This window comes from Engraulis encrasicolus, chromosome 2 (genome assembly GCF_034702125.1).
Source record: "Engraulis encrasicolus isolate BLACKSEA-1 chromosome 2, IST_EnEncr_1.0, whole genome shotgun sequence".
NCBI lineage: Eukaryota > Metazoa > Chordata > Actinopteri > Clupeiformes > Engraulidae > Engraulis > Engraulis encrasicolus.
Genome location: NC_085858.1, coordinates 930001 through 942500, shown reverse-complemented (window position 1 = coordinate 942500; position 12500 = coordinate 930001). Strand labels below are relative to the sequence as shown.

Below are 12500 nucleotides of genomic sequence, written 5' to 3'. Positions count from 1 at the left end.
CAAGTCCTCCAAGGGCAGTACTATGAACACAAACCAGGACTTCCCCCAGCACTTTAGGCCTATATTGAAGGCATCCTCTTTTAAACGCCCCTCGAGTCATAGGTTCCCCACCCCTGGCCTAGTGCCTTCACTCCAATTCATTTCTTCAATCAAACAACTTAAGTGCCAATACAGTAGCTTAGTACTATGGCCCTGCACAGCTAAATGCCCCAACTTCAGCCCTGGGCAAAAGTGTAACTTGGTGGGCGTGTATCTGACAGGGTAGAGAGAGAGGAAAAGACACGTACCGTTATGACATCTCCGGCTTTGACGTTGAGGCTGGTCAGGTCATAGTTGTTACAGTAGTCCTGCACAGCTCTGACCTGTAGCGCTGCTGAGGCATCTGGACACACACACGCACGCACGCACGCACGCACGCACGCACGCACACACACACACACACACACACACACACACACACACACACACACACACACACACACACACACACACACACACACACACACACACACACACACACACACGCACACACAATAATTTACACTGGGCACACATTGGAACTTGCTCAACAATTCTCCACCCTAAGCTGGGAGGCTGGATGGAGTAAAGAGTCATTTCCTAAACCCACGCCAATGGCTTGATTACAACCTAACATGTTTAAAAACATTATTTGCAGGAAAATAAACAGACACACATACAACTCATTTATAGCATGGTAAACCAGCGCCACCCGATGGGCGCCGAAAGTTTTCAGCTGCAAGTGGGTCTGGCCTAGGATCTGAGAACGTTTTGAACACTGTGCCCTGAGTCTGGCAAAACCGTTTACAACGCAGAGATTTTGTTTTGAATCAAAGCGGGCAGGGTTTTGAGGGAGTGACGACGAAGCTTGCAACACCGTTGGGAAAGCACATCAACGGCAAAGATCGCCGATTGGTCAGAGCACCGGCACGGTTTGAAAAAACAACAGGTTGTTCTCATCAGCAATCGTCCGAGGTATCGTTCATCGGGGCCAGACTAAATTACTCCGGTCTCACATTTAGGCTGGTTTATCAGGCTAGCTAATTTACTGTACATGGGAAATTAAATCCGAATTCAAATGAAAACATAAAGATTGTTAAACATAAACATGTCACAATTCATAATTAAACTTATTCGGAAGTAAACTTTATTATATGTTGTTAATTTGGAATAACTGTATCCTGTATCATGTATAAATAAAAAACGATAAATGTATAAAAATAATTCCTGTGGCTCCAGGCATGCACGTTGCTACAAGATGACACAAGAGGTAACAGCGCAGACCCAACACGTGCATCCTCTGTCCAAAAAAAAAGGCTTTTGATCCCCAGATGTTTATTCGGAATACAATGAAAGTGTTTCATGTAAACTCAACAGAGAATAATTTTAATTCCAAATGATTTAATTAAGAATGGTTAATATCGGAATTAAAAACATCAACAGACAATTATCGGTCCATTTCTAGATTATCAGTAACTGCTAAAATATTTGAGTCTTTAGTGAATGAGCAGGTTAAACATTATTTGACTGCAAATGAAATTTTATCATCTACACAATCAGGATTCAGACAATATCACAGCACTATCACCGCCACTACTTTAGTTTCCAATGACATAATCTCTGCCCTAGATAACAAGAGGTCCTGTGCAGCTCTTTTTGTTGATCTTTCTAAGGCATTTGACTGTGTAAATCATGACCTTCTGCTGCAACGACTACAACATATTGGTTTTAGTGACATGACACGGAAGTGGTTTTTAAATTATTTATCTGGGAGAACCCAATGTGTAGCTGTTGACAATAGTAATTCTGCTCTGGTAGGGGTCAAAATGGGTGTGCCTCAAGGGTCAATTTTGGGGCCTATTTTGTTTACTATTTATATAAATGACCTCTGTGTTGGTCTTGATTCAGCAAAGGTGCATCTGTATGCTGACGACACTGTTCTGTATACATCTGCCCCCTCTGTAAATACTGCAGTTGAGACTCTTCAAACTGCTTTTAGTGTTTTGCAGACGTCTTTGCTAAGTCTGCGTTTGGTCCTAAATGCAAAGAAAACAAAGTACATGGTTTTCACGCGTACCCGCTCATCATTATCTAATGTTGAAGTGTCCACTACTGATGGTACCTTGCTAGAAAGGGTTAAAACATACAAGTACTTAGGGATTTGGCTTGATGAAAAGTTGAACTTTGAATCACATATTGACCATCTTCTTAAAAAGCTTAGACCAAAACTGGGTTTTTATTTCCATTTGAAAAAATGTTTTCCTTTTGCTGCTAGGCTAAGATTGGTCCAGAGTACATTTTTACCCATCTTAGATTATGGTGACATATTATACATGCATGCGTCCACCTCTCTTCTAAAGAAGCTAGATGTAGTTTACCATGCGGCACTGCGTTTTATTACAAACGCAAACATGAAAACACATCACTGCGCATTGTATGAAATGGTAACATGGACTTCACTATCACTTAGGAGGAAAAGCCATTTCCTCATTTTTATTGTGAAGGCATTGGTGGGTAAACTTCCATCATATGTCAACTGTCTGGTGTCACGCCAAACCAGTTCCTATGGCACTAGGTCAGGAAATAAAATTATCTTAAATATTCCTACAGTGCGTACTGAATTAGGTAAGACTTCTTTTAGTTCATATGCCCCACATGTTTGGAATAACCTCCAAAACACATTAAGCTTGGCATCTGTGCCCTCTGTAGAGAGTTTTAAAAATATTTTAAAAACAACTTTAGTAGAGGAGTGTCACTGCTTTTAAACTCAGTTTTACAGAGGTTTTGTGTGTGTGTGTGTTTTTTATGTCAGATTTTATTAGTTTGTTAGTTCTTACTGTTTAGTGCTTGATGGTCTTACTTGTTAGTCTTGTCCAGTGTCTATTTTGTTTGCCCCTATGTCTGATATGTCTTTTATCCTTACGTGTGCTTTTTTTTTTTTTTAATCTGTTTTTTATGTCATGATATGCATGTGCCTCCACTGTCTTAATGCCGTCTTGGCCAGGACTCCCTGGAAGAAGAGGTTTCTACCTCAATGGGACCTTCCTGGTTAAATAAAGGTCAAATAATGAAAAAAAAAATCATGTAAATGTGGTAACACACACACACACACACACACACACACACACACACACACACACACACACACACACACACACACACACACACACACACACACACACACACACACACACACACACACACACACACACACACACACACACACACACACACAGCCCCACCNCATCTGGTTATAATGGCCACTACACTATTCATCCTCATCTGGTTCTGTGTATCCTCCTTCACCCATCCATCTGTCCCACTCTTCTCCCACCCTCATCATCCTCATCAGCCCCCCTTCCAATCCCACGTCTACACACGTGTTCAACTCGGTTGTCTCACTCACCTCTGAGCATCTGTTTGATCTCCCGGCTGGCCTGTGTGGCTGTGAACTGGTAAACGATGTCCAGTGCTGTCTGGCTGTACGTGTTCCTCACAGAGGCGTTAATGCCACTCTGATGCCGTCAGGGAGAGACAGACAGACAGACAGACAGACACACAGGGGAAAGGAGGGGAAACAGAGCAAAGATCAAACGGCTGGAGGCTGCAGCACATGGCTGAGATGTGAACCGTTGTGAAACTGGCTATGCAAAAAAACTTCCCCAATTCTGGTGTGGGGTCTGAGGAGGACCAGAGTTCAGTGTTGCGTGCAAGGAAGCAGATGTCTGGTCTCCTTCAAGATGACACATTAGGAAAAGGTGACCACACTGTCCCTTGTTACAGGAACACACCCTGGTCATACATGCTCTCTCTCTCTCTCTCTCTCTCTCTCTCTCTCTCTCTCTCTCTCTCCCCCTCTCTCTCTCTCTCTTTCTCTCTCTCTCTCTCTTTCTCTCTCTTCTGACTTCTGAAGAGTCATTTTCAATAATAAAATGCAAAAGTCAAAAATGGTGGATACACCACTTTGCAAATAAATTATTCATATCTCATTGCTATTCCTTTTTGGATAACATCGCCTTACTGTAACATCGCCTTATCCTGTGCTCCTTTTCCTAACGAGTTTTCAGGACACACAAATCATGAATCGTATGTATTTCTGAGACACCAAGATGAGACTGTTGAAAGGAGTGATACGTTCCCTGAGGAGTGATCTTAAAATGCAGTAGAACGACATTGAAGGTGCAGTTTATCACAGCTGGCTCAGTTCCTTATAGCGTATGTGCATTGACCAGGCTCAATTAGTGCTTCTGACAGACACAGCAGGTAACAGTGGGTGTTTGAAAGCACCTGAGGTGGAAAGGTTTGGCTGTGTGTGAACACGCAACTGCAGCTAATAAATACAAAAACATAACAGGTACAGTAGCCTTTCTCAACGGGGGCTCTAGTTCTAGTTTTAAATTCTACTTCAAAAGTACTAGTTATTCTGTGATTTTTAAAATCAGCTTGCTAAGATTTTCATTTTTTGCAGTGCAATACTTCAGTTCAACACTGTAAATAGTGACATGACATGTAAGCATTGTGACAGAAGACACTTTGACAACTTCAACATTAGTCCATTTGATAAACAAATGCAAGAGGTGAAAGATACTGATGATTAAGATATGCACTCCAAAACAAGAACATGCAGTATATTGAAGACACAGAAGCACACAGTAATCAATTCTCTACTTGAATACAGCACATGTAACTATGTATGTAGCATAAGATAAAGTCATACACATCAAGGGCACTCTTGAACATCTAGCTCCATGCTTCCAGTATTGATCATTTAGTAACATCGGCAGTAGATTAACTTAACACTTACATCGAGAAGGAGGCGCACAACATCTGTCTTCCCGCACAACGCTGCCTCATGGAGGGCCGTGCCTGCTTTGGTCTGCCTGTTGATGTCAATGCCGGCTTGGATCAACAGTCTGTTTAACAAAATACAAATAAAGGAGTTGACTTTTGACATTACATTACATTATATTACATTACATTGCATTACATTACACTTAGCTGACACTTTTATCCAAAGCAACTTACAGATATTTTTTTACAGGTTATTGATTACAGTCCCTGGAGCAATGTGGGGTTAGGCGCCTTGCTCAAGGGCACTTCAGCCATGGAGGGAGGAGTAGGGAGAGGTCAGGGTGGGATTCAAACATGTGACCCTCTGATCTTAAGACCACCTCCCTAGCCATTGGGCCACAGCGGCCCTTCACACAAAAAAACTTCTGACATGGACAGAAAAATGACTCTGGAGCATACCATTGATAATAGTAAATAGTAAATTAGCTATGGAAATCTCTTGATGAATAAGGTATGTGTCTTTATTTCAGAAGAGGATGGGCAAAAAGTGCTTTTCAAAATGGTACGGTAGGTTATACTACTACCCTATGACCGTAACAATTAACTATTCAAGAGAAAGGACCACAGATTTCAAAGGTTTGGTGTTCTGCATAGCCATCGCCTGTAGATGGCAGCACTGAGGCTTCATTCTGAGGCAGTTCCTGTTCTTCAAGTCATGCAAGGCTAATAACACACCGCGGGCATTGCTCAGAGCAGGAGTGTCAAATTCAAATTGACTGAGGGACAAAATCCAAATCTGGAACAAAGTTGTGTGCCAAACTCAAGCTGTGCATACACACAGTTGAAACATACTTCAATTTCACAAACAGATTCCCATCATAGACCAAATGTCCCTACACATATTCTGTTGCATATGCGTGTGAGCTGTTTCACTGACCTGGGCTCATTCATATTCTTGTGATACACCAAAGTCTTATTACGCTATATATTGATGGTGTATATGGGTCAACTGGTTTAGAATTACTGGGTTTCTCTGATCCAGCATGAAGCCCTTACTACACATGGCTTTATCATGAAAAGACCCACCCACTGACTGACTGACTGAGAGACAGACTGAACACTCAATTCGATAAGAGATCCAAGAGGACGGAAGAGGCCATTCTATGTGAACCAAGAAAGAAACCAGAAAAGTTGAACGAGCGAGAGAGAGAGAGAGAGAGAGAGAGAGAGAGAGAGAGAGAGAGAGAGAGAGAGAGAGAGAGAGAGAGAGAGAGAGAGAGAGAGAGAGAGAGAGAGAGAGATGGGTGTTGCAGTGTGATGGGGTGATACATAGTCAGCCAAAGAAAGAAAGATACAAGAAGCAAGTGAGTGAGGGAGTGAACATGGTGCATTTTAAATACTTTTAATACTAATGACAGGACGGGCCTTGCAGTGGTCTTTCTCTGAACTGTAACTTTAGGCCACCAGGCATGACAGAGCAGCACATGAACTTGTCCACCCCACCCCCCCGATCACCTTCACACACACACACACACACACACACACACACACACACACACACACACACACACACACACACACACACACACACACACACACACACACACACACACACACACACACACACACACACAGGAGGGACAGCCTTTCAGCACCAGAGCAGGTAAGGCAGGTACATGATATTGGACATGAGCACCCCAGTCACCACTCAACACCACCTCTTGCTTTAATCTTGACCTGATCCCCCTTCTATCCCTCCCACCCAAGCTCTGACCATCCATATTGTTCTGAAAGAGAGCAGCACCAGAGAGACTGGATATACTCCTAGAATCTCTGACAGCACACTGCAGTGAAGTGGTGGTTAGGAGGGGGCAGGGCCAAGTCCCGGACATGGCCAATGGGGTCAGCGCCCAGGGCCCATCGGGGAGCCCATGGGGGAGCCCATGGGGGAGCCCATGGGGGCTCATAGCAAATCAGATGCTGATCTACTGTATATTTAGGTCTATCAGTTTAAATGTACATTCTCATATTGTGCTTTTAACATTACATTTTATATTTAAATACAGTACAGCATATACCATATTTTTTGTATTTTCTAGGCGGGCAAACCTCCCATACCCCCAAAACATCTCTAGCATCTTTGCTAAACCCCTGAACCTTTTTGGAAACTAGCAATGGCTTTGGAGAGAGGGGGCACTTTCTTGCTGTCTGGCCCAGGGGCCCGTGGAGTTGTAATCCATCCCTGGGAGGGGGTGGAGCAGGGGGTGCTCACTCACACAGGCTCATATTTCTCCCTAATCAATGCTGTGTGAGTGCGCAGTACTCTCTGAGCCTGTGCCTAGGATGGGGGAGGGGGTGGGAATAGGCGAGTGGGGCGAGAGGTAATGGATTAATGATTCAATTAGTTGGGCCGGGCACAGACAGCATCCGGAGGGCTGAAATCAGCCAAGTGGACGTCGATGCCCTCACTTTTCTTTCCTCTGCCTGTCACTGTTTCTTCACTCTCTCTTTCTGCCTGTCCCTATCTCCATTTTTCCCACCAAGATAAGAGGGAAGGAGGGTGGGGGGGGGAAACCATGAAACAGGAGGAAGAATAGCATGATGAACGTGATATTGTGATGGTGTGACTCCTCTCTCCCCTCACCGTACTAATGCTGATGGTGTGGAAATGTGCACTTCACTGCACATGATCACGTGTGTGTGTGTGTGTGTGTGTGTGTGTGTGTGTGTGTGTGTGTGTGTGTGTGTGTGTGTGTGTGTGTGTGTGTGTGTGTGTGTGTGTGTGTGTGTGCGTGCGTGCGTGCGTGCCTGCCTGCGCACACATATGTGTGTGAGTGTGTGTGTGCGTGCGTGCGTGTGTGTGTCCGTCGGCCATTTGCTGTGATCAGTGAGCGTTGGCTGCCCCAGCAGGAAGTGACTGACAGGTGTGGTGTGGAGTAATCAGCGGCTGTCCACGGCTGATGGATGACAAAGGGGGCCACTCGTGCACTCATCCATGCACTGCGGCACAACAAGCCCAGCCACACATGCTGCATTCCCTCACACAAATAAACCTCAAATGTGACATGTTTTTTTATATATTCTTTCAAAAAAATGTTTAATGTTTTTTTAGGGGCTTTTATGCCTTTATTTGACAGGACAGTGTGAGATGGAGACAGGGGAGGAGACGGGGGAGGATCAGGAAATGACCCTGGCCAGACTCGAACCGGGGTCCCCGTGGGCATGCAAGCCCAAATGTGAGGGGCTTAGGGCGCTGCGCCACAGCGCCCCCGAATTTTATATGTTCTTTATGTTCACACAGGCTAGGGCTTTTTAGCATGTCATCGTAAAGCAAAAACGTTCACTCAGATACAGACACAACCATTCACTCTCTCTTTTAACACGCATACACTCACATACGGACACACGCACGCACACAGACAAACTACCTCGTTCATGAATCCAATCTCTCTTTCGCGCTGACTTGCTCTTTCTGTCTCTTGCCCTTGTTACTCTGTCTAACTCTCTCTCTCTCCTTTCTCTCTTTTAACCATCTTTCTTTAAGCACTCGCATCTGTCTTCTTGGCCCCTCTATACTGTAGCAGTGTCTCAGCAGAGGCCCCTCTATGCCCTGGCTGGGCCCTCTTCAAAGGTCTCTATGCCCTTGTCACTGCTCCAGACTGTCTATGTGTTTATGTGTGCAGAAATGTGTGGTTTGCAGTGTGGACCACCCCCCCCCCTCTCTCTGTGCATGCATGTGTGGTTTGAAGTGTGTGTAGACTTGGATGCCTGATTTTACTATACGTCCTCTCTCGAGACATTATACTGTACTTGAGAGGAGATCCAAACTGACTGTGGCAGCACTTAGTGTATGTCTGAGTGTGCATTAATTATACATTAAACAAAGGAAAAATATGGCTGTGACCTTGTGCACTCTTCTGACTTGGGTTTAGCATGGAGAATAGATCTGTGTGCCTGCACACTGTAGATTTATGCTATCTGTACAACTACAGATTTGTATGTGTGTGCTCTTCATACTGCATATGTGTTATAGGAACCATACTGTATATATAATGTACATACTCATAGTAAGTACATGCATAATATTGACAGGATAATGTGGTTGTGTGTGTGTGTGTGTGTGTGTGTGTGTGTGTGTGTGTGTGTGTGTGTGTGTGTGTGTGTGTGTGTGTGTGTGTGTGTGTGTGTGTGTGTGTGTGTGTGTGTGTGTGCAGAGACGCTGACAGGGGGGATATAAAGTAGTCAGTCGCCCTGCGTCCCAGGCAGAGAAGGGCCCCAGAAATGGGTAAGGGGCCCTTTTTAATTATTGGGTAAGGGGCCCTTTAAGATGACTATGTCCTGGGCCCGGCTAAAGCCATCAGTGGCCCTGAGTGTGCAAGTATGCATGCATGTGCGCTTATGTGTGTGTGCGTGCGTGCATGTATGCATGTGTGTGTGTGTGAGTGTTCATATGTTTGTTTGCGTGTTTGAAAGCACACGTGTGTGTCTGTGTGCGTGTGTATGCATGCATGTGCGCGTGCATACAGTATGTGTGTGTGCGTGTGCTCATGTGTTTGTTTGCGTGTTTGAAAGCACACGTGTGTGTGTGTGTGTGTGTGTGTGTGTGTGTGTGTGTGTGTGTGTGTGTGTGTGTGTGTGTGTGTGTGTGTGTGTGTGTGTGTGTGTGTGTGTGTGTGTGTGTGTGTGTGTGTGTGTGTGTGTGTGTGTGTGTGTGCCTACGCCTACAATCACGCGTGCATGCATGGGTGTGTGCATACGTGTGTGTGTGCGTGCAGGCATGTGTGCGTGCGTGTGCTCATGTGTTTGTTTGCGTGTTTGAAAGCACAAGCTTTCATCAGTGCAGCCTGCCAGCCATCCATCTTGCCTGTGTTGCTGACAGGGCAGCATCGGGCTCCACGGGGGACACTGAGATTCTACACGTGGAATGATGACAGCAAAAGAGGGCAGACAGGTCATGTACACACACTCAAACACACATCCACATGCACACACACATCCAAATGCACACACAGGCACAAACACAATTAGATTATTTGAAACCACGGCTTGGTCAGCAAGAATCACTCCTTGACATGGGCGCCAAAATGTATAAAATCACCCCTTGTCTGTTTTTTTTAAAAAAAAATTTTAAATGGGAACATTTGGGTCCCACGTACAGCAATATCAGGATATCTAATAAACATATCTCCTCTAGCATGCAGATGACATGCAAATAGATCCCAGAAGAATTAGGCAAAATGAAGACGCGACCACCTACTGGTGGAAAATAACAAAACACTACAATACAGATATATATATATATATATATAGAGAGAGAGAGAGAGAGAGAGAGAGAGAGAGAGAGAGAGAGAGAAAGAGAGAGATGTGAATGGAGAGAATGAAAGTGTAAATAAAAGGAGATAAACCGAAAGACGAAAAGGTGAATGACTGAACAGGTAAAGAGGTGGAGACAGCGGTGTCATGGCACTGTCTGTCTGTCTGTCCGCCTCTGTGTCCTTTCGGGCTGGGCATGTCAGTCAGTCACAACATGGGCCCTTATTATCTCCAAGAGTCACACCAAGCACTCAACATAGAATTCAATTACAACACTGCAGGGGCAGATGGAGCCAATCTGTGTGCAGAGGGGAAGCTGGGTGGAGCAGAGGAGATGGAGGGAAGGAGAAGGAGAGGGGAAACAAGGTGCAGAGAAAAAAGCAAGGCGAAGTGATGGGGAGTGAGACGAGAGAGAGAGAGAGAGAGAGAGAGAGAGAGAGAGAGAGAGAGAGAGAGAAAGAAAGAGAGAGAGAGACAGAGAGAGAGACAGAGAGAGAGACAGTCAGAAAGAGAGGCAGAGAGAGAGAGAGAGAGAGAGAGAGAGAGAGAGAGAGAGAGAGAGAGAGAGAGAGAGAGAGAGAGAGAGAGAGAGAGAGAGAGAGAAAACAAGTGCTTCTACCTGTATACTATTACCACAATATTCTTGTACTCTCATGGGCTCTGTGTATCCAGCCTCACATAACAGTAGACCATGGACTTAACTGAATTAGGATAATGACTGCTATATACCCCCTACAGACTATTTCATCTGTGCTATCAGAAACAGTGGAAGCATAATAACTACTGTGCCATTAGCAATTTCATGTATGCAATAAGGGACCCTTGTGGAGGTAGTGTATTCATGACTGCTATTATGATATAGGTGTCGTGCAGGTGTCCACAACCATATGCTGTCAGCAATTTTATTTATGCAGTAATTGGCATAGAGCTGTACAGGGGGGGGGGGGGGGGGGGGGGGGGGGGGGGGGGGGGGGGGGGGGGGGGGGGGGGGGGGGGGGGGGGGGGGGGGGGGGGGGGACAAATGGGTCACTTCTCCCGGGGCCAGGGAGACAGGGGGCACAGAAATGGGTCCTCAATACATTGATTGTATCGCATTTGGGGCCCTTTCAGATGACTTTGTCCCGGACGCAGCCAAAGCTATCAGTGGCCCTGGCTGCACATACTGCAGTCATACTGAGTGGCAATGTTACAGGCTAAACGACAAAGCCAAAGTGAGAACATTGGGCATATTCTTAATTTCCTTTTTTTTTTGTTCTATTGGTTTAATCCCCAGATGACTTACATGGACATTTGCGGTTATACATTGAACCAAAAACATGGAGAGCCCTGAGCCTTTTACAGCCATTTAGTCTTCTTCCTACAGTCGGTGAGAAACTCCACATAACGTGCCACATAACGCCTACGCTTACAACTGGCTGCATGGGGTTCTTGCTAATGTTTTGAGAAGTGTTGTTACAGTTGTGTGGCATATTCACAACTGTGTGGCAGTTTGTGTGGCATATTCACACCTGTTGTACTGCAGCAGTGCAAGGGTATATTATAAGCATCACTGGAGATGTTTAACACAAGCTCGACTATTCTTGTCCTCTGAGGTAATCAGTGCAGTAGCTAAGTAAGCTGACTTGAGAATTTATATGCACTAGTGAAAAGTGTGAAAGCATGCGTGTGTGTGTGTGTGTGTGTGTGTGTGTGTGTGTGTGTGTGTGTGTGTGTGTGTGTGTGTGTGTGTGTGTGTGTGTGTGTGTGTGTGTGTGTGTGTGTGTGTGTGTGTGTGTGTGTGTGTGTGTGTGTGTGTGTGCCTAAGTCTGTATGCATGTGCTTGTGAGTCTGTGTGTGTGTGTCTGTGTGAGTGTGTGCATTTGTGTGTGTGCCTGTGTGAGTGTGTGTGCGAGTGTGTCTGTGTGGGGGAGTGTGAAAGCCTCTCCTGTCACTTTGCTGCTAAAAGCAGCTCCGGTCTCAGGTCGGGTCACACGTGCCTGCGGCTGATTGAGAGAGCAACACTCATCAGGCAGGTTGTGGAGAAGAGCTCTCTCCCAGTCTCACTATCACCTCCCTCTCTTGCTCTCTTCTCTATCTCTATTTCATCCTTTTGTTTTTTATTCATTCTTTCTATCACTCCCCTTCTTTCGCTTTCCTTTTTGCACTGCATTTAGATCATATGATTATCCAACGTGAAAGTGAAAGCCCACCTGGGAAACTCCCATTGTCATTCACTCTTCACTCCACAGCACACAAAAAAATTGCATTGATGCCTCACCCGTGCAAGAGGGCAGCCCCGAATGGCGCCACCAAGGGAGCAGTGCAGCAGGATGGTATCATGCTCAAGGTATCTCAGCCATGAAGGAGAATAGGAAGGAGCAATGAATAATCCATAACCC

The 12500-nt window shown here is 45.3% G+C and overlaps 1 protein-coding gene across 4 annotated transcripts in view; it reads right to left on the bottom strand.

Annotated features, from left to right (window-relative positions):
- caskin1 (CASK interacting protein 1) overlaps positions 1-12500 on the bottom strand; it is a 159924-nt gene that overhangs the window by 34639 nt on the left and 112785 nt on the right. For all 4 annotated transcript variants that reach the window (XM_063219610.1, XM_063219629.1, XM_063219620.1 and 1 more), the window contains exons 7-9: positions 4823-4931; positions 3425-3533; positions 288-382 (exon numbers count right to left, since the gene is read on the bottom strand). In XM_063219610.1, the coding sequence (XP_063075680.1) occupies positions 288-382; positions 3425-3533; positions 4823-4931 (313 nt within the window). The remainder of the gene's footprint in view (positions 1-287; positions 383-3424; positions 3534-4822; positions 4932-12500) is intronic.